Source organism: Ictidomys tridecemlineatus, chromosome 5 (assembly GCF_052094955.1).
Source record: "Ictidomys tridecemlineatus isolate mIctTri1 chromosome 5, mIctTri1.hap1, whole genome shotgun sequence".
NCBI lineage: Eukaryota > Metazoa > Chordata > Mammalia > Rodentia > Sciuridae > Ictidomys > Ictidomys tridecemlineatus.
The window spans coordinates 26,266,241-26,288,717 of record NC_135481.1 but is presented as its reverse complement, the minus strand read 5'-3'; the positions used below and the strand labels follow the sequence as shown (position 1 = coordinate 26,288,717).

The window sequence follows — 22,477 nt, the reverse complement described above, 5'->3', positions numbered from 1 at the left end:
TATATGAATGTTCATACATAAAAGACCTTGAATCATGTTTTCTTACCATCCTCTAGGGTATTCTGGGTCACATGGTCAGACATCTGGCTGGCTCCCATTGGCATATATGCCACAATGTAGAAAGTATAATTGCTGGCAGGCTCCAAGTCATCAATAATATAATGAGTTGTATCATTTCCAAGGACTACCTGATACTCTTCATTATTTAAACCTAGATTAAAAAATCTGTGTTTAAAAACTACAAATGTTCAAATAAAGCTTGTAAGACCATTTCCCCTCACTATGAAACACTGGTCCTTGGGTTTAATCTCTGTTAATTTTCTGTTAATTCTGTTCATTTTTTTTTTTTAACACAAAACCAATTTGGGAACAGAAAGTTGTTTATTTTCTAAAAAAATCAAGTAATTTGTCTTGCTACAAATTACTAGTTTAAATTTTTCCTGAATAAATCAAACTGAAAAGAACTAATCTCTAAACTTCTTTTTCTATCTAGTCAAATCCTATAGCAGACACAAGTCTACAGTAGTAACAAATGTTTAACATAACAGAATAAAATAACTTACAACAGCCTAAATTTGCTTGCTTAAACTCATGGTTTCTTTCTTTTTTCTCCTCGCCCCCTCCCCTTGTAAACATAAATGGAGAGACAGGGAACGCAATGACTCTATTCTTTAAGAAAACAAAACAAAACAAAAGTTGCCCTGCAAAAGATCTCATTTTGCCCCTAGAGATTCTATTAAATTTGACTGACACAAGTTGTTCTTTTTATTTATCCTGAGAGCAAAAGAACTGGGAGGCACAGAATGTACTTCGAATGTTTTATTCCACAGTGAGGTGTTGTTTTTTTTTTTTTTTAAAGAAAAAAAGATTCTCAGCAATTCTTAATAAAATATGCATGGCAAGGTATAGAAGAGGATTTGTCTTTGTGGAATTTAATTCCTACAGAGCAGACCTACAAAATGGAACAAGAGCACTGGCAGCTACTGTGCTCTGCTCACAATTCACAGTAAATTCACGTCAACTCAATCAAAACTCTCTTAAGGACAAGTCCCTTCTCCCCACACTGGATTTATAAACAAAACAGAAGGCAAATTCCAGTATTAAGTTTTCCCACATTTCTGAATTAACTTGATAGCATTTTAATTAGACAAGATTACAGGCATTTCACAACAGACTGGCTAATGGCTCGTTAATTAGGAACTACATAGTACGATTTCTGACCTACCAAACAAGGTCCTTGAGTTCGAATTAAAAAGCCTTGTTTGTTCCTGAATAGACCACTGAGCCGCATGCAGAGGCTCTAATGAAACAACCATAATAGCGAACAAGAGTGGACTCCACCAAACCAGCCTTCCTTTTACCTTCCTAAATCACTAAAGAGGGAATTAACATACTCCAACATGCTCAGTTATCAGACTTCCATTCTTCTGGCTTCTATGACCTCTGATTTACATTCAAAATATTCCTTTTCAAAACACTACTTCAAAGTGCAAAAAACAAATGGCAGTAGCAGCAACAAACCACCTGTCTCTATAGACAATTTTAATATGCCACCACTCTTCGGGTGTTTGGATTTGTTTTTAATGTGTAGTGCATAAAAGCCAGGCTGTTTGTGGAAAGAACTAAAATTTGTACAACTTTGCCATGGTTTCTATAAAAAGTCAATGGAGAAATCTAGGATTTATAAGTAGTTTTTCTCTTTCATCTACAATTTTTGCCAAAAGATATAGGGATTTTTAAAAAGATATAAAAAATGGAACCAATAATTCTAAATTAGAATTTTAATATCCACTTGATTGTTACTTTTATATAGTGATATATCAGTAGTGTCTTGTTCGATTTTCAAAATATTCCACATGATTTCAGGAAATGTTCAAAATATACAGAATCAAATACATGGAAAATTTATCATGTTTACTTTCCACCTTAAAGATAATATGCTATAGTATCTATAGTTCACTATATTATTTTACCAGTTACACCACTGTTCATACTTATCTCTCTATCTAAAATAGGTCTAAGTCTCAGTTAAGGAATTTATACTTTGGTTGGACTCAAATGCATAGGTATGCCACTTTGTAATTTTTAGCAGGCAGCGATGTCTTGCATTAGCTGGTATTTGTTTATAAACAGAAAAACCTTAAATTATACTAATATGCAAAGTGCACATCAAAAGAAATTTTAGAGAAAAATACTTTCATAGGCAGTAGATTATTAAAGAGATAAGTGCCGTCTGGGCACAGAGGCATACACCTGTAATCCCAGCTACTCGGTAGGTTGAGACAGAAGAGTCTAAAGTTTAGAGCAACTTAGAGAAACCCTGTCTCATAAAAAAAAAAAAAAAAAAAAAAAACCACAGGACTGAGGGTGTGTGTGGCTCAGTGTTTGTCTATGATATGCAAGACTCTAGGTTCAATTCCCAATGCCACTAAGAAGAAAAAAAGAAAAAGGAGAAAGATAAATGCCATAAAATTTCAAAAATATTTTGAGGTCTTATGTAAGACAGCATTCATTCTAAAAACAAATCCTTGATAGCAAACAGCACTTATAAATAAACACTATTCAAATTGCTTACCTTCTGCTTTCATGTAGTGCACGGAATAAGCAATGACCTTGTCTGAGTTATAAAGTGGCCTCTCCCAAGCTAAAAGGATGGCTGAACTTGACATGGTTTCAGCATGCACATTATAGGGAGCACTGGGTCTATCTTCCGACATTACTACAGTCAGTCTGGCTCTAGATAAAATAGATCCTTGGCTATTCTCAGCCATGCACTGATAAATAGCATCATCTTCAGGAATAATCTGATTAATTACCAATTTACTGAGGAAAGAAAAAAATTATTTATGTCCATGAAAAATTCCAAGAATGATGCAAAAATAAAGTTCAGTTATTGCTAAGTATACTCTCATTTTAAATGACAAAAGTTAACTGAGAACAAAAAAACTGTATAATCAGCCCTAATTAGAAACATTCTACACTAATTACTTAAAATTAATCTTATATATTTTCTGAGTCTCTATAAGGTGACTTAAAAAAAATTGGCTTTTAATAAGAAAGTACACTCCTTAACAAAAGCACTTTAACTCATACAATATTACAGTGAATGCATAACATTGAGGTCAACAAATTTTTTAGAGTTTTGCTCAGCATAAAGAATGTTACAAGAATTCATATTTATACTATGAAAATCCACTCTTCAAATTACTAAGTTTGAACTGTGGAGGAATTCTTAGAGAATAAATTATTTCCTTCTAATTTCCTTATTTGATGTAAGAAGGAACTGACACCCAAAGAGTTAATTTGCTTGCTTGAGGTAACTTAGGTAGTGGTCTGCCAGGGCTAGAACATAGGTTTGGGAAACTGTCCAATATTCATTTCATTATAATCCAACACTTTTATGATCCATGTACAAAATACAAAAGATCTATGACATGTTAATATTATAAAACTTAAATTAATTTCTTATTTGTTTTAATTATCAGGATTATTTAGCTATTTGATATTATTATAATCATGTCACATAAAAATTACTGAAGTCATTATTTCTTATAAAATGGCAGCAAAATTATATAACCCACCTGTTGTACATTTTAATTCTACCATTTGAATGTATCTTCCTTCCATTTTTCAACCATGACATTTTGGGTGAGGGGATTCCTTCTGCCTGACAAACAAATCGAGCAGTGCCAGCTCGAGGCCTCGTTAAACTTTCTGGCCATTCAACAAATGAAGGAGGTGCTGTTTTTAAAGAAAAAAGAAAATATTCCTATGATCCCAACCAGAATGACAGAAACAGTCAAGGAAGTGTACATCAAATGAAACAAGTTGTCTTTCTAAAGTTGTCTGACATTCTGAGCCTCCTGTCCACATCCCCATACCTACCCAGGTACCTTCTCTCTGCACTGCTCATTAGTGTCCACTTCCTCCATGTTTTTGCTACTGAGACCATTTATATAAACACATCAAAAGTATGCATGCCCACAGTCCTTCTTAACTGAGCCCAACATAAGGCCACTTGTGAATACATGCAATCAATAAGTTCAAATTTTAGATTATTGAATGGGTTTGGATATGTGGGTAGACGAAAAAGAGAAGAAAGGAGGCTAGCAAGTATGGGGTCTGGGGTTTGATCCCCAGCACCACAAGAAAAGAAAAAAAGAGGAAGAAAAAGGGAAAGATCAATAAGAAACATGCAAACAGGATAGTGACTTCAGAATGGTTCTGTAGCTATACTTACTAAAGGAATTTAATTTTCCCCTAAAATTTATCGTTGTAAACTATACTTCTTACCCACCTTCTCATCAATGCTACAAAACTCAAGAGTAAGGTATAAAAAAGATAAAATGGCAAATGTTAAGATGTAAGATTCTCCTGATTATGGAATGAAAGAATACATACCTAATACAGTTAAAGTTGCCATGGCAACTGTAAAGTTGCGTGTGCCAGGGGTAGTGGCCCGACAAACATACACTCCAGCATGTTGTAATTTGACATCAGATATCATGAGATTACCATTTCCAAGCACCCGAGTATTAAAGACATCAATGGACTTGTGATCTATTCCAAAGAGAATATTTCAGCTAAAACAATGTAACATATAATCCAAAATTGTACCAAAAGACAACTATCCAAGCAATCAATCATGAAAAGTATAAAAATTATCTATAGTAAAACCTCTTATCTACATGCTGAAATGCCAAAAGAAGCCCCTCAATTTCAAGTGCCAAATGTGTTTTATTTATAAAATGAAAAATTTTACTTTTATTTTTTGAATGAACAAAGTTTAAGGAAAAGACTCACATATCAAGAGAAGACTTACCAAGACGGCTCCAAGAAATGATTGGTTTGGGATTTCCTGTGGCCATACACTCTAAAACAACAGTCTGATGAAGAGACATTGTTATATTCTGTGGACCTGCTATAATGGTTGGAGTGTAGAAGGATTTAGACTCCTTTGCTTTGGGGAGGAAAAGACAGAATTCAAAAATCAAATATAAGTGAAACCGTTAAAACATCAATTCTTAGTCACTTTTTCTAAACAGGAAACTTCTTTAATCTTTATTGAGATATAACTCCCATGTCATACAACTCACCTATTTGACGTATGTAATTCAATGGTTTTTAGAATTTTCAGAGTTATGCAACTATTGCAACAGTTAAATTTAAGACATTTTCAACACTCCAAAAGATATTCATATCTATTAGCAGCCACCCTCCAATCTTCTCTCTACATAGCCTGATATCCATTTATCAAGTTTCTGTTTCTCAGAATTTGCCTATTTCTAGACATTTTATGTGAAAGAAACCTTAATATGATATTTTTGTGACTGACTTATTTTCACTTAACCTAATGTTTTAAGATTCACACATATTGCTGAAAGGTGTCAGTACTTCATTCCATTTTTCTGAATAATAATAAAATAATATTCAGCTATGGATAAAACATTTTATTTTTCCATTTTTCAGTTGGTGGATACTTTAGGTTACATCCCTATTATTCACTTTTTTTAAAAATTTTTTTAGACATTGATGGACTTTATTTTATTTATTTATTTATATGTGATGCTAAGAATCGAACCCAGGGCCTCACATATATGCTAGGCAAGTGCTCTGCCACTGAGCCACAACCTAGCCCCCATATCATTGCACTTTTAATTGAGATTGAAGCATTATTTAATACTTCAATGGATCTTGTAAGAATTTATGTGACAGTGGAAAATTAAGGAAGAATTAGCCAGGCGTGGTGAGGCTCGCCTGTAATCCCAGCAGCTCAGGAGGCTAAGGCAGGAGGACTGTAATTTCAAAGCCAACCTCAGCAAAAGTGAAGCAAGCACTTAGCAACTCAGTGAGACTCTGTCTCTAAATAAAACACAAAACAGGGCTGGAGATGTGGCTCAGTGGTCGAGTGCCCCCTGGTAACTCCCTACCCATGCAAAAAAAAAAAAAAAAAAAAAAAATTGAGGAAGAAGAGTGAGAATGCTTTTGTCTTGATTTTTCATGCCAAAAAAGCTAACAGACACTAAAATTAAAGCACAGCATATAATCTATTAACTTCAGTCTCAATATTTTTCAAAAAATTTTTAAACCTTAAAAGCTATTTGATGAAGTAATGTCTCTTGTAAGAATTAACATTCACGCTGGGCACAGTGGCACATGCTTGTAATGCCAGCTATTTGGGAGGTTGTGGCAGAAGGATTCAACATTCCAGGCTGGTCTCACAACCTGGCAAGACCCTGTCTCAACATAAATAAAAAGGACTGGGGATACAGCTCAGTGGAAGAGTGGGCCCTGGATTCAATCCCCAATACCAAAGAGGGGATGGCGGGGAAGATGAGAAAAGATTATTAAAGATGTCTTTAAGCTGGCACATGCCTAAGCAACTCAGCGAGACCCTATCTCTAAATAAAATTTTTAAAAGGGCTGGGGATGTGGCTCAGTGGTTAAGGGTCCCCAGGTTCAATCCCTGGTACCAAAAAATGTCTTTAGTGCAGATTTTCTTCCTTTATATCCAATTAAATTTAAATTTAATTATTTTAAATTAAAAACTAGCATATCTATACATAATTCATTTTAATAAGTTATATATTTCTTTCTTTATAGTCATCTCTATAAAATTTCCCTCCTACCTATATCATGTATGGCCAAATATAAAAAATTATATTCACTTAATATTAACAATAACAATTTTTGAGCACTGAGATCAAGGATGGTATATTTAAACTTTTATGTTTATACTTTTTCCATGGTTTAATATAAAAAATTTATAAATATTACTTTTTACAACAAATATGTATTGTTTATGCACATACTGATTATTATTTCTCTTAAAACAACAAACAAAAGAATAAGAGACTATAAACAAATATCTTTATCGACAGTAGACAACTCTGGTGTAAACAGATGATTGTTATGTTCTTTTTATGTACTTTCTATATTTTATGCTTTTAAAACCAAAAGTGAAATAGTTATAAAAGAAACATTCACTTTTTCTTAAATTTGACATAATAGAGCTAGAGGTGTAACTCAGTGATAGAGCACTTGCCTAGCATTTGTGAGGTCCTGGGTTTGATCTTCAGTACTTTAAAAAGAAAAGGAAAGCCAGACATGGTGGCACACATCTATAATCCCAGTGATTCAGGAGGCTGAGGCAGGAAGATCCCAAGTTCAAAGCCACCCTCAGCAACTTAACAAGTCCCTAAGCAACTTATTGAGTCCCTATCTCAAAATACAAATATTAAAAGGGCTGGGGATGTGACTCAGTGATTAAGCATCCCTGGGTTAAATCTAAGAAAGGAAGGAAGGAGGGAGGAAGAAAGAGAGAGAGAGAAAGAGAAAGAAAGAGAGAAAGAGGAAGGAAGGAAGGGCGGATGAATGAATGGACACACAAAACAAGATGTCACACATAACACAACAGAAGACAAGCAGCCTGGGAAAGCAGAGTTCCTTAATAGATAAAAATGACCATTTTCCAAACAGATTATAATAATCAGATGTAATTAAAATACCACTTTATGGAATACAACTAGAGGAGAAAAAGTAATCGAGGAGTCAATAAGACCTGAAAAGCCACTTTAGTGAGATACCTGGAATCACAGTTAGAGAGGCCTCCACACTTTTGCGCCTGTGAGCTACAGCAGCAGCAACACAACGATAATTCCCAGCATCCTTTAGGCCAACATCATAGATCTGCAATACTCCTGTTGGTAGGGCAGTTATCCTGTTATGAGAAGAATTAAATAGTTGAACATTTTGTAGATTTTTTATTTTACTTAACACATCCTATAACAGGAATCAACACTCTCACTTTTTTACAGTGCTATAAGCAATACTTTAAAGACCCTTTTATTCTGTTTCTTATAGTACTGGAGATTGTACCCAGGGGTGTTCTACCACTGAGCTATACCTCCAGTCCTTTTTATTTTTAGACAGGGTCTTGCTTGGTTACTGAAGCTGACCTGGAACCTGTGATCCTCTTGCACCTCCAACGTGGCTGGGATTACAGGCATGTGCCAGCACACCCAGTGACCCTTTAAAATATTAGTTTGGGTTGGGGATGTAGCTCAGAGATACAGCCCTTGCCTACCATTCACAAATCCATAGGTTCAATCCCCAGCACCAAAAAAACAAAACCAAAAGTCGAACATAACCTCAATTCTGTTGTTTTCATTTGGGTCACAATAGATCTCTAAAATATAAATAATTCTGTACAATATAGTTTGTGAGATATATCAGTCTAATGTTATACAGAAGGTTCCATTTGACATTCCAATTTAGATTTAACTAATGGATGGACCACAGTTTTGTATGATTTATTTTCAAATACTGATTTTTCATAAATATCTATGTATGAAGGTATACTCAGATGTTAATTTTTTTTTAAAAAATGATAAAGCCCTACTTGGAATAACTTTTTCCATTTTAGTGCTCTGCCATTTTAACCAACAATTTTTGCCTATTTAGAAGCAGGAAAGAAAGTCAACTTTTAGGAGTTGCTACCAACTTCTTTTTATTTTTTTTAATGTATTTATATTTTTAGTTGTAAGTGAACACATTACCTCTTAATTTTATTTATTTTTATGTGGTGCTAAGGATCAAACCCAGTGCCTCACATATTCTAGGCAAGCACTCTACTGGTGAGCCACAGTCCCAGCAAACCCCAAATACTCTCAGAGTACAAGGTATGTGCATGTGTGTGTTTACACTTGTGGATATGTATGCATAGTAGACGGGGACTAGAAATTGGAAGGCAGACAGAGCAGTGGGCAGCTACCAGGGCCTACAGGGAGACTGCTCTTCCCAGCACTGAAACTGTAATTTGATTTCCTAAACCCCTGGGTTGTGATTCAAATCCTCACTCAGGTCCACAGTTAGACAAAATGATCAAGGAAAGCAGCAGAATAATCTGTCTGAATCATACCTATGCAAGGAAACTAGCCCCTGTTCTAGAAATTAATGGTGTGATTCTCTAAGTTTGAAATGTCACGGAGATCAGTTATTATCACACTAAATGAAAATGAGCTGCACAACAGTCCTTTTCCCTCCATAGTCTCATGTGAAGTTGTCATTATTCCTGTGTCACCTCCATAGGAAAAAAATACATTTACCTATCCATAGTTATAGGTAGAGTTGTCCGATTAAATTCCCATGTTATAACTGCAGGAGGATTAGATGAAATTTTACATGCAAATCTAGCAACTCCACCTTCAGGAACCTCAGTGGAAATCGGCTGAACTTCAAATGCAGAAATAGCTATAGGATAAAATTCAACAAATTTAGAATGAGCACATGACAACTATACTCAGAAATAGCATTTTGCTAAATAGTATTTACCAGATGTGAACTCCTGCTCAGGTATAAGATAAACCAAATTTAACTAGTACAAAAATAATTTAGTAAATAATTTTGGAAAAAAACACTGAGTAGTTGCCCAACATAGGAAGCCTGGTCTTTCCCAGAATTAAATTCTAAACAAAAGTTCTCAAGAAACTGGAGAGGAAAGATCAACACAACTGAAACACAAATAACAGTTAATGAAGGTGATTATATATCAAATATTACTGTAAATCAGAGGGAAGAAGAATGAAGACAAGCTAGTCAGGTAAAAATCATTTATAGGAATTTTCTGAATTGGTTTTTTTTTTTTTTTTAAGAGAGAGTGAGAGAGGAGGGAGAGAGAGAGAGAGAGAGAATTTTTAATATTTTATTTTTTAGTTCTCGGCGGACACAACATCTTTGTTGGTATGTGGTGCTGAGGTTCAAACCCGGGCCGCACGCATGCCAGGCGAGCGCGCTACCGCTTGAGCCACATCCCCAGCCCCCTGAATTGGTTTTTGAAGAATCCATTGGGTTCATTTGAAAGTACAGAAGCATGACATTCCATGTGAGAGGAATATCATGAAGACAAGTCCATGGGTAAAAACTGCAGCTTGTGTTCACATGACTGTGAGGAGACAACTGGGACTATCCACACAGTATTTCCAATGAAGGGCTCAGGAGAAAGCAGAAGGTGAGTAGAAATAAGATTCGTACCATGGTACAAATTAAAGTATCACTGAATATTTTTTGAGCAAAGGAGTATCACGATAATAATAATGTCTGGAAAAAAATTAATCAGGAATGGATTAAATAAAGGAGTCCCAAATCTAAATTCCAACTAGCTGCTAAGGACATATCTGGGTTGGTGGCAGTAGGGACGAAGAGATTCTAGATACTTTAAAGAAAACAAAAAACTTGTTTCTTCTTGGACACAGATACATAATGTGCTCGGATTTATATGAAGTTGGTATTGATGGGACAAAATGAGAAAGAAGAGAGAAAGATGGTGCATCTGATGAACAAAATTTAGAGAAACTCAAGAGACTATTTTTATGCTCACATATTTCCAAAGTGGACATAAATCTAAGTATTGATATTTTCTTACAAATGGTAATTCTGTAACACTCTAGGTAGGCCCTCAATCCAGGCAACAGTACTTCTTTGGAAATACTGTGTGGATAGTCCTAGCTGTCTCCTCACAGTCCTGTGAATTCTCTTCCCTCTGATACAAAGAAAGGGCTCCAAGCATAATCTCATAGTCTTACTCTCCTTCCTCATACCCTAGTTTTTTTTTTATCATTTATACTTTATCAATAAAGCAAGAAAATTAAGAAGAGAAATATAACAAGGGCTAAACTTATGCTTCATTAGACTGGAAAAGGGTAAAAGATGACAAAAGACTAACAGATTCTGACTTGAACATGACTTCATATTTCTGTAGGTAGATTGCAGGCCTTTAGAGGTAGGGACAGGACAAGAGCAGTGAAAACACTCTTTTAGGAGGATCTACTTTCAAAAAGGGTGAAGTGGGGTAACAAAATACTTTGTGTATATGACCAAAACAAAAAAAATTCTGTTTCTTCAAGAACAGCAGCCCTCACACTACTGTCAGCAATCCTCAAAGTCAAAACCATTTGAAAATAGCCATCTTGGGCCTTTTACATTTTCTTTTCTCAAGTGTATAGCATTTTCCAGAAGCAAGAGAACAGGTGATCCTGCAAAAGACTAAATACAGAAGCAGAAGTGTGTGGGAATTCAGCTGTCAGAATATTCTATTAGAGATTTGCACAAATGTAAAGCAATACCACTCCTCTTATTAATTTTTCTTTTAGAAAATGATTATCTTAATGTGAAATATTAATATGTAGTAGATCAATATTTTCATTTTCAAATGGATTTTTAAAGTTCCTAGTCATAAACTTTTAATAGTAAGATCACTAGATAATAAGCTACATAAATAAGTTCCTTGTCCAAAATAAGTTTTAAGAATATAAAGAGAGTAAATGTTTTAGAATCACTATTTAAGAACATCAAACTGTAAAGAGAAAAAGGAACGCATATACTGTTGGTGGGATTATAATTAGTAGAGCACTATGGAAATCAGTATGGAGTAATGACTGGAATGGAACTAGGGAATAAAATTGACCAAATTTTATTTTCTATCTTCTGATAGAGAAGTACCATACTTGGGTCAAGAGTATATGAGTAGCTGCACTCCCCTGCTAGAACCTCCATACAAGCTCTCAAGGAATGTGGTATAAACAGCAAGGCATAGGATGTTAAGAAAATAATGCTTTTTATTATTTTTTGTTGCTCAAAAGATGCCAAATATTTTAGCTGCATGATTTTTTTTTTTTTTTAGACAAGTTCTAAGTTGCTTAGGCCTAAGTTGCTGGTGCTGGCTTTGAACTTGTGATTCTCCTACTTTAGCCTCCTAAGTAACTGGGATTACAAGTGTGAATAGTGGTGCCCAAGAGCTGCATAATTTTTTAAAGACAAAATTTGTTTCAACTATATCAAAGGAGTTTTATAAAGAGTAAATAAGCCAATATAGTGAGGACCCTTGATTAGTATTGTAATGCTTTTTTTTTTTTTTTTTTTTTTTTTTTTTTTGCAATGTTGGGGATTGAACCCAGGGCATTATACATGTTAGGCAACTACTCTTACCAATGAACTACACTCCTAGCCCATAAGCCTTTCATAAATGCTGTGATTATTAAGAATAAAAATCATTCTGTTGTCTTAAGTAATATCCTTCCAACCACTTAGGCAACTGAAGGTTGTGGGCTTTTTACTCTGAATCTCATCTAACCAATCAAACAACATGCCTCAGAACCACTACCTTTTCTTTAAGCAGTCTCTCTTTTTTCTCAGATTGATAAACCTATGAAATCCTTCTTGAGATTTTTGACTATACCAAAACTCAACTGGGACTAGGGGTGTGGCTCAGTGTCAGAGCACCTACCTGTTCAGCATGTACAAGGCCACAAGCTCAATCCCCAGAACTTAAAAAAAAAAAAAAAAAGAACAGACCAACTTTATATTTTAGGCCAAAGGGCTAGAGCCTAAGAGTCACACAATTCTGTGTCATGATTTGGACAGGAAGCATCTCCCAAAGGTTCTTGTGTTGAGGGTTTGAGCCCAATGCAGCAATGTTCAGAGGTGCATCTCTTGGGAAGTGATTGGGTCATGAAGGCTCTGACCTCATGAACAGATTAATCCGTTCGTGGATTTATAATCTGATGGTGTTTTTGAGAGGTGGCAGAACTACAGGATGTAAGGCCTAGTTGGAGGGAATGGCATCCTTGGGGACATGCCTCCGGGGACTGTATCTTTCCCCCTAGTCCCTTCTGCTTCCTCTGTTTCCTGGCTGCCATGAGGGTGAGCTGCATTGCTCTGCCACACCCTCCTGCCATGAGCCCTGCCTCATGGCAGGTCCAGAATAAATGCAGCCAGCTGACCATGGACTGAAAACCTCTGAAACTATAAGCCAAAATAACTCTTTCCTCTTCTAAGTTGTTTTTCAGGTATTTTTGTCCCAGCAATGAAAAGCTAATTGAAACAGAAAGATAAATGGAATTATCTTCTAACCTATGAAGGGTATTCCTATTCTGGTTTTCAGCAAGGTATGAAAGCAGTTTTAAGGTATGTTTTTAATCCTCAAGAACACTTTTATATGCCTTTTTGTAACTTTTGAGAAATTATCCTGCTAGAAAAATAATATTGCCCAGAAAATATCAAGGCAGACAGTGCTTAGGATCCTCATCAGTATCTTGGAGACAAAGAAAAGAGGCAAATATGAGTCAACAATGAAAGAAGTCCCTCTTTCTGTTTATTATTTCTCTGGACACCAACCCATCCTCTTCTCTTACCACTCAGTTCTGGATGTTATCTGTCTTTTCTCCCTCATGCATATTCGAACTCGTCCCCTGGCTCCTTCCCCTCAACATATCAAAGTATTCAAGTCTCTCCCAAACTCCAGAAACAAACTGAAGACGACTCCAAACCTTTTTATATTTCTTCACATATTCATCTAGCAGCTACCTACTCTCTGCACCCCACGGATAGAAACTTCTCTCGTTTATACTAGCTGTCTCCCTTTCCTCTTCTCTGAATGCACACTTCAAACATAGAATCTGCTGTTTCCCCTCTTTTATTGAAATAATGTCTATGACACTATGTACTCCTGGTCTTCCGTTTATTTCTCTAACCCTTCCTGTCTCACTTTTCAGGGGCTCACCTCCTCTTCTGCCCTTCTTCCCAGAGATTCTCTGTTCTTTTCTCTCTCCACATTCGCCTTTGGTGATCCATCCACTTTCTGTTTCAGTCACATCCAGCTGTTACTGATGATTCCCCCAACAGATTTCCAGCTCAGATACTCTCTCAGAGATTTATACTCATAGATTTATACTCATTTATCTCGATACCAAGCCATCCTCTTCCCTTACCACTCATTCCAAATGTCTACTGGTCATCTTCACCTGGTATTTATAAGAGGCACCTCAAACTCACACATTCAAAATGAAATAATCTTCCTTCTTCCAAGCATATGTCTCTTCTGCCTTAGCTGTGTCACACCACTACCCAGAGTTAACTCACTTGAGCTTGATTGACTCCTTCTACATTTCCTTGGATCACCTGTTTCCAGTGATTTAAAGCCCTAAACATATGTCAAATCCATTCCTTTGTATTCCTGCCCAACATCTCTCACCAGAAACACCAACAGCCTCTTACCTGGTATCTCTTTCTTTCCCACAATCTCCCCTGCAAAAACATACTCCGGACATACCTAAACCAGTGTTTGACTGACTGCATCTGTTTCACAAGTGGCTTTCATCTATATTTATTCGACACCTCCTATAGGTCAGTCCACTACTTCTAAAACCAAAAGAGGAATAATCTCACAAAACTGTGATTCCAATTTAAATGCTGTCAGTACTGTGTCTTAGCAACCTTCCTTTTAAATCTTTAAGCTGCTTAGCCTCATTACTTGAAAAAAGGAATGCATATATCCTTGCTACAACAAAAGGAACAAATATCATTCTACATGGCACATATATATTTTTTGACTCTGTAGTCTTAGCATATTTATTGGCTAGCTTATGGGGGTGGGGAGTAGGTTGTATTAATTATTTCAAAATCATACTGTTTAAATGGCAAGCATACTATAGTATTTAAACAATCAATCTTATATAAGAACAGTGTATCTGCTACTAAATATATCTGATAAAACTGACACAAAGGATTAATTTCCATTAATCACATATTGCTATTAATCCCACATCTTAATTACACCGTGCATCTACTTTGCAGTTAATCCATGCTGACAGGCTCTGAATCATGCAATTCTTCACAAATAATGGGCCAGATTGTCTCCCCAACCCTAGAAGATTTTGATTACATTATTTTAGGGAAATTTTAGACGAAAGCAATCACTCCCTATGTGTATTAATCCGTTCAATAAATACTGAATTTGAGGCCTAGGACATCCTTGGTGCTAAGGATCCAATGACAAACAAAAATAAGAGGCTCTATTTTCAGGGATCTTTGCCTGCAGAAAGGCATTTAACTCAATTATTGTGTGAGTACATAATTTTAAACTGTGATAAATGAAAGGAAAAGTATAGAGCATTAATTATAACAGGTCATAAGAAACTTAATAACAGAAACAACAATAGCTTAACAGATATTTTATTGCTAGGTATTGCATTAAGTATATATTCTAGTTTATTTTATCCTCAAAGTTATTATTATCCCAATTTTCAGCTAAGGAAACTGAGGCACAAGGAAATTATGCAACTTGTTCAAGGTTTTTCAGCCAGTTGAGTGGTGATGCTGGGATCTGAATCTAAGCAATCAATTTTCAGAGACCCTATGTGAAATTCTCTTATGAGTAATAAAATCTGGAGATGCACAGTGTTTGTGAAAGATAAAAATAATCACGTTTTAATTACAAGTAATCCTGTTCAGTGTAAGCTGAAATATATTGGCTTTCTAGCTGTGTAAGAACATGTGTTAAATTCCTAAATTTCCAAAACAGAATATCTTTAAACTCCTGCTTACTAAGATTTAGAGCACTAGGTTTTTATATCTTTTTTTAAAACAAAAGAAAGTATGTAAACTGAATTAAACTACCTCAGTCTAAAATTTTGGAATCAAATTGTTTTCAAGAAACAAATCTATTTTTGTAAAATAATCTACATAATGAGAATATGAGCTCTTCCTTTATTGTTGTTCTTCTAGTTTTAAACCCACATACACTTCTATCATCAAAGAGCCAGGTACCTAGAGGGTAAGTGCTAAAGGCAGGGAGACCACTAAGAGACTATTTAAGTTGGAGGAGAGAGATCTGCATTGGGTTTAAATGATGGCAGTGATAACAGGAAAAAAAAAATGGGGCAAGTACAAGAGACACTGTATAAGGAGATGTGTTTTGCTTTTAGGTACTGAGGATTGAACCCAGGGTCTCATGCACACTAAACATACTCTCTACCAGTGAGCTATATCCTCAGCCCTGAGACACTATACAAAAGAAGGATTTGGCCAAGAGACACAGGGAAGGACCCATGTGGCTCCCATCCCTAGACCCTCTACTACCCCAGTGCTGCAGATTGAACCCAGGGCTTTGCGCATGCTTGGCCAGCACTCTGCCACTGTGTTACACTCCAGCTTTTCCCATATGGTTCAAAAGTCTCTGGTCCATATAACTAGAAGGTTGGGGAAAGATTACGTTGATGAAAGAGAACAGGACAACAGTCCAGATGGCTGCTGACTAAGCATTACAAACTCTCATCTGATCAAAGTGAGAAGAAATGGGACATATTAAGGAAGAAGGCGAAACTGTAAAATTAGGCCAGGGATAAATAATTTAAATAAACAACTTCAAATATCCATTTATCTTGATTTTTTACTAACAGCCTAGCTGTTAGGCTGCTATTAAGATTTACAGAGATACATCCTTGGGTCTTTATCATAGCAGCCTATAAAAAGAGCTCTGTGTAACATGTAAAATGAGCAGAAACGAGGATTTCTTACTTTGGAGGTTCTGCAAGAATAAGTTTGGAAACAACAGTGCTTATACTATTTTTCCAGTTTTAGGGTGTGTGTGTTGGAAACTGAACCCAGAGTTTAATATTAGTTAATTATTCTCATTTCTTGATGACAGAAATAAAGGTAATAGAAAACTGAGGTAAAGGAGTTTTTTTTGTTTGTTTGTTTTGTTTTTTAAAGTTAAGTAAAATCTTGGCCTCAGCTACTTAATAGAAAATCAAGAACAAAATCCAGAACATGGCACAATTTAGGTATATGCAGGGAAGCAATATGGTAGCATAGTTTTGCAGGTAGCAATGCAGATATTAAAATCCACAAATCTAGATTAGACTCACAGATTTACATTCATGAGCTATATGCCCTCAAAAAGTTCCTCAACCTCAAAATGGATATGATATTAATACTTTCTGGCTGGGAACTATGGTGCACATCTGTAATCCCAGTGACTCAGGAGGTTAAGGCATGAGGATCACTAGTGAGAGGCCAGCTTCAGCAATTTAGCAAGGGCCTAAGGAATTCAGTGAGACTGTCTCAAAATTAAAAATAAAAGGGGCCAAGGATGTGCCTAAAGTGATAAAGTGTCCCAGTACAAGTAGACCCCAGTACTACTGCTACTAATAATACTACTTTCTAAGCATATTTAAAGAATAAATTACATATTTTTTGACAGTGCTGGGGATTGAACCCAGGGACTCAAACACGCAAGACAAGTGCTCTCTCCTTGCGCTACATCCCCAAGTCCTATGTATGACATTTGCTATGTGTACACACACACAGAGCATGAGAGCACTGGCATGTATTTGGGTCCTGCTTGGCACTTAATAAACTCTTTAGTAGCAGTGCAGGAAGTGGTAATAGTAAGAGCAGGCCTCTCTATGAATGCACTAGTTTTATGTTCAGCACAATGACTCAAAGAAAGTCAAAGGATGCCAGTGACCCTTATGCAATAAAAATAAACTTTAAAGCCTGAACAAAGGCAGAGGTATTCTAAGATCTAATGTAGCTTTTACATAACGGTACATAAAATGCAGAGAAACAGAAATGATTTTCCCATTTTGAATATGCATAGATAAATTATTTGAAGAGGATAAAATCCACTACTTCAATGATGCAGTACTAGAAGACAGACTACAAAGAGGCAATTAAGGGGCTGGGGATGTGGCTAAGCGGTATCGCGCTCACCTGGCATGCGTGGGCCCCGCGTTGGATCCTCAGCACCACGTACAAAACAAAGATGTTTTGTCAGCCAATAACTAAAAAATAAATATTAAAATTCTCTCTCTCTCTCTTTAAAAAAAAAGAGGCAATTAAGTTTGGACATCTAGAAGTAGGACTATATGTAGTTGTTTTAATTTTCTTTTCTTATAGATTTCCTAGGAAAATGCATGAATAAGAGAAAGCAGTGATATTATGTATATGCCTCTATGGGGCATGGGTTGAAGGAAGAGTTCGCATAAATAATTTAATGCTACTCTACTTCCTGATGAACTTCCTCATCCTTTCTTTTGTTTTTTAAAGAGAGGGGACTTAGGTACCTTTATTTTATTTGCACGTGCTGAGGATCAAACCCAGTGCCTCACAGGTGCTAGGCAAACGCTCTGCCACTGAGCTATAGTCCAAGCCCCTCATCCTTAGTTTTCATCTGCCTTTTCACTCCTTTTAAGTTCTTAACCCTTTGGGCAGATGTCACCTGTGATCTACAGATTCTTGATGTACTCCCTAAGCAGTACCTTAAAGCTGGAAATTATAAGAAAAAAAATTATAAATAAAAGCATTTTCAATTTTAAAGTATTATGTAAGACTTTATAAGAAAACTTAGAAACTTTAGAAAATCGTACAAACATGAAATATTTACTCCATACCATGCTATCCTTAAACTTTGTTTTCCAGTAAGTACTTTTCTACTTTTTTGTTTGTTTGTTTTGCTCTGGTTTGGTCTCCCTAGAGCTAGAGAATCAAACACAGAGCCTTGAGCAGGCTAGGCAAGTATTCTATCACTGAGCTATATCCTCTGCCCTGTTCTGATTCATTTTTTTAAGTGAAGCATTAAATTGAATAAATGAATATGTCCTTTAGGATGAATGCTTGAGCCTTCTAAAATTCTACTTTGCAAACTATTTTCAGGATTATCATAATGTTTTGTACTTATTTAAACAAACCATAGCACGCGTCCTTATGCAAATCTCAGCTTACTTCCTATATGGACTTTGCTTCTGCCAGTTGGGTATGATTTTACAAGTCCACAGCCTCCTTGTGAAACCTGACCTCTTTTTTCCCTCCACAGTCAGTGCTAACATAAACCAAGAGCTCCACAAGAAGTCATTAAAGCTGTGCTGTTAAGAGGCCAGAGCTCTATAAAATAGGCAAGAAACAAGGTCTCAAGAAACATTGGCTATCCTCAAAAACAACCTTGCAAACACAATAAATGTAAGTGCCTATTTTATTTGTGACTTCCTCCTCTTCACCTGTCTACTTAATCATTTGCTTCTATGATTTACAGTCAGGAAGAAGAAAAAAAATCCCAAATACAGCAAAGCTGCTCAGATGAAAATGTTCTTCAACTTTTATGTGGTCAGAAAGCAATACATATATGATTCTGCACTGAAAATAACATAACTAAATTAATATGTCAACACTGGTTTGCATATTACACTAATTCAATAAATATTAAATATGTCATTCATGCTTCTAAAATATTGCAATGAATACTTAATGCATGCTGATTTTAAAACCAATGAAAAATTATGGATACACAATTTGTAATAACCTACCATCCAATAATTTAAAACAAGTTCACTAATTATTTACTTTTTAAAAATATTTTTAGTTGTAGATGTTCACAATACCTTAATTTTGTTTACTATTTTTTATGTGGTGCTGGGGATCGTACGAGGTGCCTCACGAGTACTAGGCAAGTGCTCTACCACTGAGCCACAACCCAGCCTTTAGATTATTTCTTTTTTTCCCCCATGTCTTCATACATATATTTTGGATAATAATGTCCATCACACTCCACCATCATTTCTAACCCCATACCCCCTCCCTTCCACTCCAACCCCTCTGCCCTATCTAGAGTTCATCTATTCCTCCCATGCTCCCCCTCCCTACCCCACTATGAATCAGCCTCCTTCTATCAGAGAAAACATTCAGCATTTGGGTTTTTTTTGGAATTGGCTAATTTCACTTAGCATTATCTTCTCTAACTCCATCCATTTACCTGCAAATGCCATGATTTTATTCTCTTTTATTGCTGAGGAATATTCCATTGTGTATATATGCTACTTTTTTTTTTTTATCCATTCATCTACTGAAGGGCATCTAGGTTGGTTCCACAGTTCAGCTATTGTGCATTGTGCTCATATAAACATTGAGGTGGCTGTGTCCCTGTAGTATGCTGTTTTTAAGTCCTCTGGGTGTAGACCAAGGAGAGGGATAGCTGGGTCAAATGGTCCTAGATTATTTCTTAATTTCTTAAAAAAGAAAACACACATTATTTCTGGGCTGGGGCTGTAGCTCAGTGGTTGAGTGCTTGCCTCGCATGTATGAGGCACTGGGTTTGATACACAGCACCACATAAAATAAATAGATAGATAGATAGATAAAATAAAGATATTGTGTCCATCTCCAACTAAAAAAAAATATTTCTAAATTGTATAAAAATATTCTTTTACTAAACCAAAAATACAGAAGTCAGATTTTTTTATTATTAGTTGTTCAAAACATTACATAGCTCTTGATATATCATATTTCATATATTTGATTCAAGTGGATTATGAACTCCTATTTTTACCCCATATACAGATTGCAGAATCACATCAGTTACACATCCACATTTTTACATACTGCCATACTAGTGTCTGTTGTATTCTGCTGCCATTCCTATCCTCTACTATCCCCCCTCCTCTCCCCTCCCCTCCCCTCTTCTCTCTCTACCCCCCCTACTGTAATTCATTCCTCCCCCTTGTATTATTTTTCCCTTTCCCCTCACTTCCTCTTATATGTAATTTTGTATAACAATGAGGGTCTCCTTCCATTTCCATGCAATTTCCCTTCTCTCTCCCTTTCCCTCCCACCTCTCTTCCCTGTTTAATGTTAATCTTCTTCTCATGCTCTTCCTCCCTGCTCAGAGCAGATTATGCTAAGTGAAGCTAGTCAATCCCTAAAAAACAAATGCCAAATGTCTTCTTTGATATAAGGAGAGCAACTAAGAACAGAAGTCAGAATTTTAATGCAGGGTTTAAAGCAGTGGTCTTGTCACTCTGTTGAGCTCAAGGCCTCACAGCTGGTAAAGGACTGCCACGGCCACACCCCCTCCCTGGGGAATACTAAATGGCAGGGGAACATGGCCATCAGTCACGTTCCAGTGCTTCTGTTCTATTTCCCCCACCTCTTAGTCAGCAGTCAGTAGCTTTGGGGAAAGGTGTAAGGAGCTCATGAAGAATACAGAGAGCTGGGCAGGGTGGCACATGCCGGTAATCCCAGAGACTCAGGAAGCTGAGACAGGAGGACAGCGAGTTAGAGATCAACCTCAAAAACACAACAAGACCTTCAGCAATTGACCAAGACCTTGTCTCAAAATAAAAAATAAAAACGACTGGGGATATAGTTCAGTGGTAAAGTGCCATAGGGTTCAATCTCTAGTACACACACACACACACACACACACACACGCACACACACCTACACCCCACAGGAAGATTTCTAACGCTGGCTCTCAAATCGTCCCTAATTTCAGAGTTCATTGTTAAGGTTTACACTTATTAAGTTTATTTGTATGGCACTGGTCTTTCCATCAAGCCATGTATTTGTCTACTTCAGACTTTACTTGTCAAAACAGCTGCAACTTCTTGCCTCATCAGATTTGATCTCACTGTAAGTCTTTGAGTTTGAAGACTAACTTTCAACTGAACATTAAGTAAAACTGAGAAATCTGGTCCCATCATTTAATCAAACCATGGGGGTATGGGGTTTCAGCAAGTGAAAACCAATCAAATACCAAAATGAAACTAAAACTTCTTATATCCTTAAGACTAGGCAAGAAGCTACTCATACTTTCCTCTTGTTATTTAGAAGAAGAAAATCTCATCTGTTTAATAAAATCACGTAACAAGAAGACAGATGTGATCACTACATTCTGGGTGTCAATTCCTTTGTCCAGCTGTACTAAGTATCTAAAAGCTATTCTATAAGGGGTCTATGAACTGAGTTCTAGTGAGTATGTCATTCTGCTTCCATCCTGGCAATGCTGACAACCAAGAGCTACGAGATACAAGTTTACTTTTCAAAGGAAATGCTTAGGTCAAAATATGTGATCAAATAAATATACATAAAATGAATGTTAGAAACTTTGTGACAAAGTTGGGAAGCAGGGACTTTCAGAAATATTTCACACACTAGATTATTTTCCAGGGTATTCTTACTGTATTCAACTTAAAAGGTCCCTTTAATGACACTTAGAATTCTTAGCATCTCTGATATTTCATCAACCTCACTCTGCCAAACGCCAGACTTTGCTCAATTTATTTGATTGGAAAGAAGAGTGACACAAAGCTCTTCAAAATTCCCTTTGAGAGCTGGGCCACTGACTACTGTTCAACAATTCTCTTATTAAGCTCTTATTAATAATTGGTTAAAAATTTCCTAACTTTCAAAATTATTTAGTCCTCAGCCTCCTCCATCCTAGATTGTGAATTCCTTGAGTTCAGAGAACATGTCTTACTTGTCCTTGTTCTAGGAGCCAGAAGAGCACCCTGCATGCAACAGGCATTCAATACACACTTATGGAATGAACACAAGGACCCATATCACCACCTCCTTGAGACTCATAATAGAAAATCTTGCCTCTTATCTTCCCTGAAAAGGGTAACAAAGTTTGGATATATCACTTTCTATTGTATAATCCTGAGCAAATATATGTTAAATATATTCTATTCTACAAAGTATGGTTTGGAAAAGGTGACACCTTTAAAGTACTTAACACAGTGCCTATAACAGTGAAAGCACTCAATACATTTAAGCTTTTTCTATCATTTTATCAGATACAAATAACCATTACTTTGCTGCTTTGGTGCTGGGAATCAAACCCAGGGCCTCACAACTGGGCAAGAAT

The 22,477-nt window shown here is 36.2% G+C and overlaps 1 protein-coding gene across 1 annotated transcript in view; it reads right to left on the bottom strand.

Moving 5' to 3' along the window:
• The window catches only part of Prtg (protogenin), a 124,845-nt gene that overhangs the window by 55,571 nt on the left and 46,797 nt on the right, over positions 1-22,477 (bottom strand). Inside the window, exons 3-9 of the mRNA XM_005316599.4 lie at positions 9,108-9,252; positions 7,587-7,720; positions 4,823-4,960; positions 4,402-4,560; positions 3,582-3,741; positions 2,576-2,823; positions 47-211 (exon numbers count right to left, since the gene is read on the bottom strand). Coding sequence (XP_005316656.2) covers positions 47-211; positions 2,576-2,823; positions 3,582-3,741; positions 4,402-4,560; positions 4,823-4,960; positions 7,587-7,720; positions 9,108-9,252 — 1,149 coding nt within the window. The remainder of the gene's footprint in view (positions 1-46; positions 212-2,575; positions 2,824-3,581; positions 3,742-4,401; positions 4,561-4,822; positions 4,961-7,586; positions 7,721-9,107; positions 9,253-22,477) is intronic.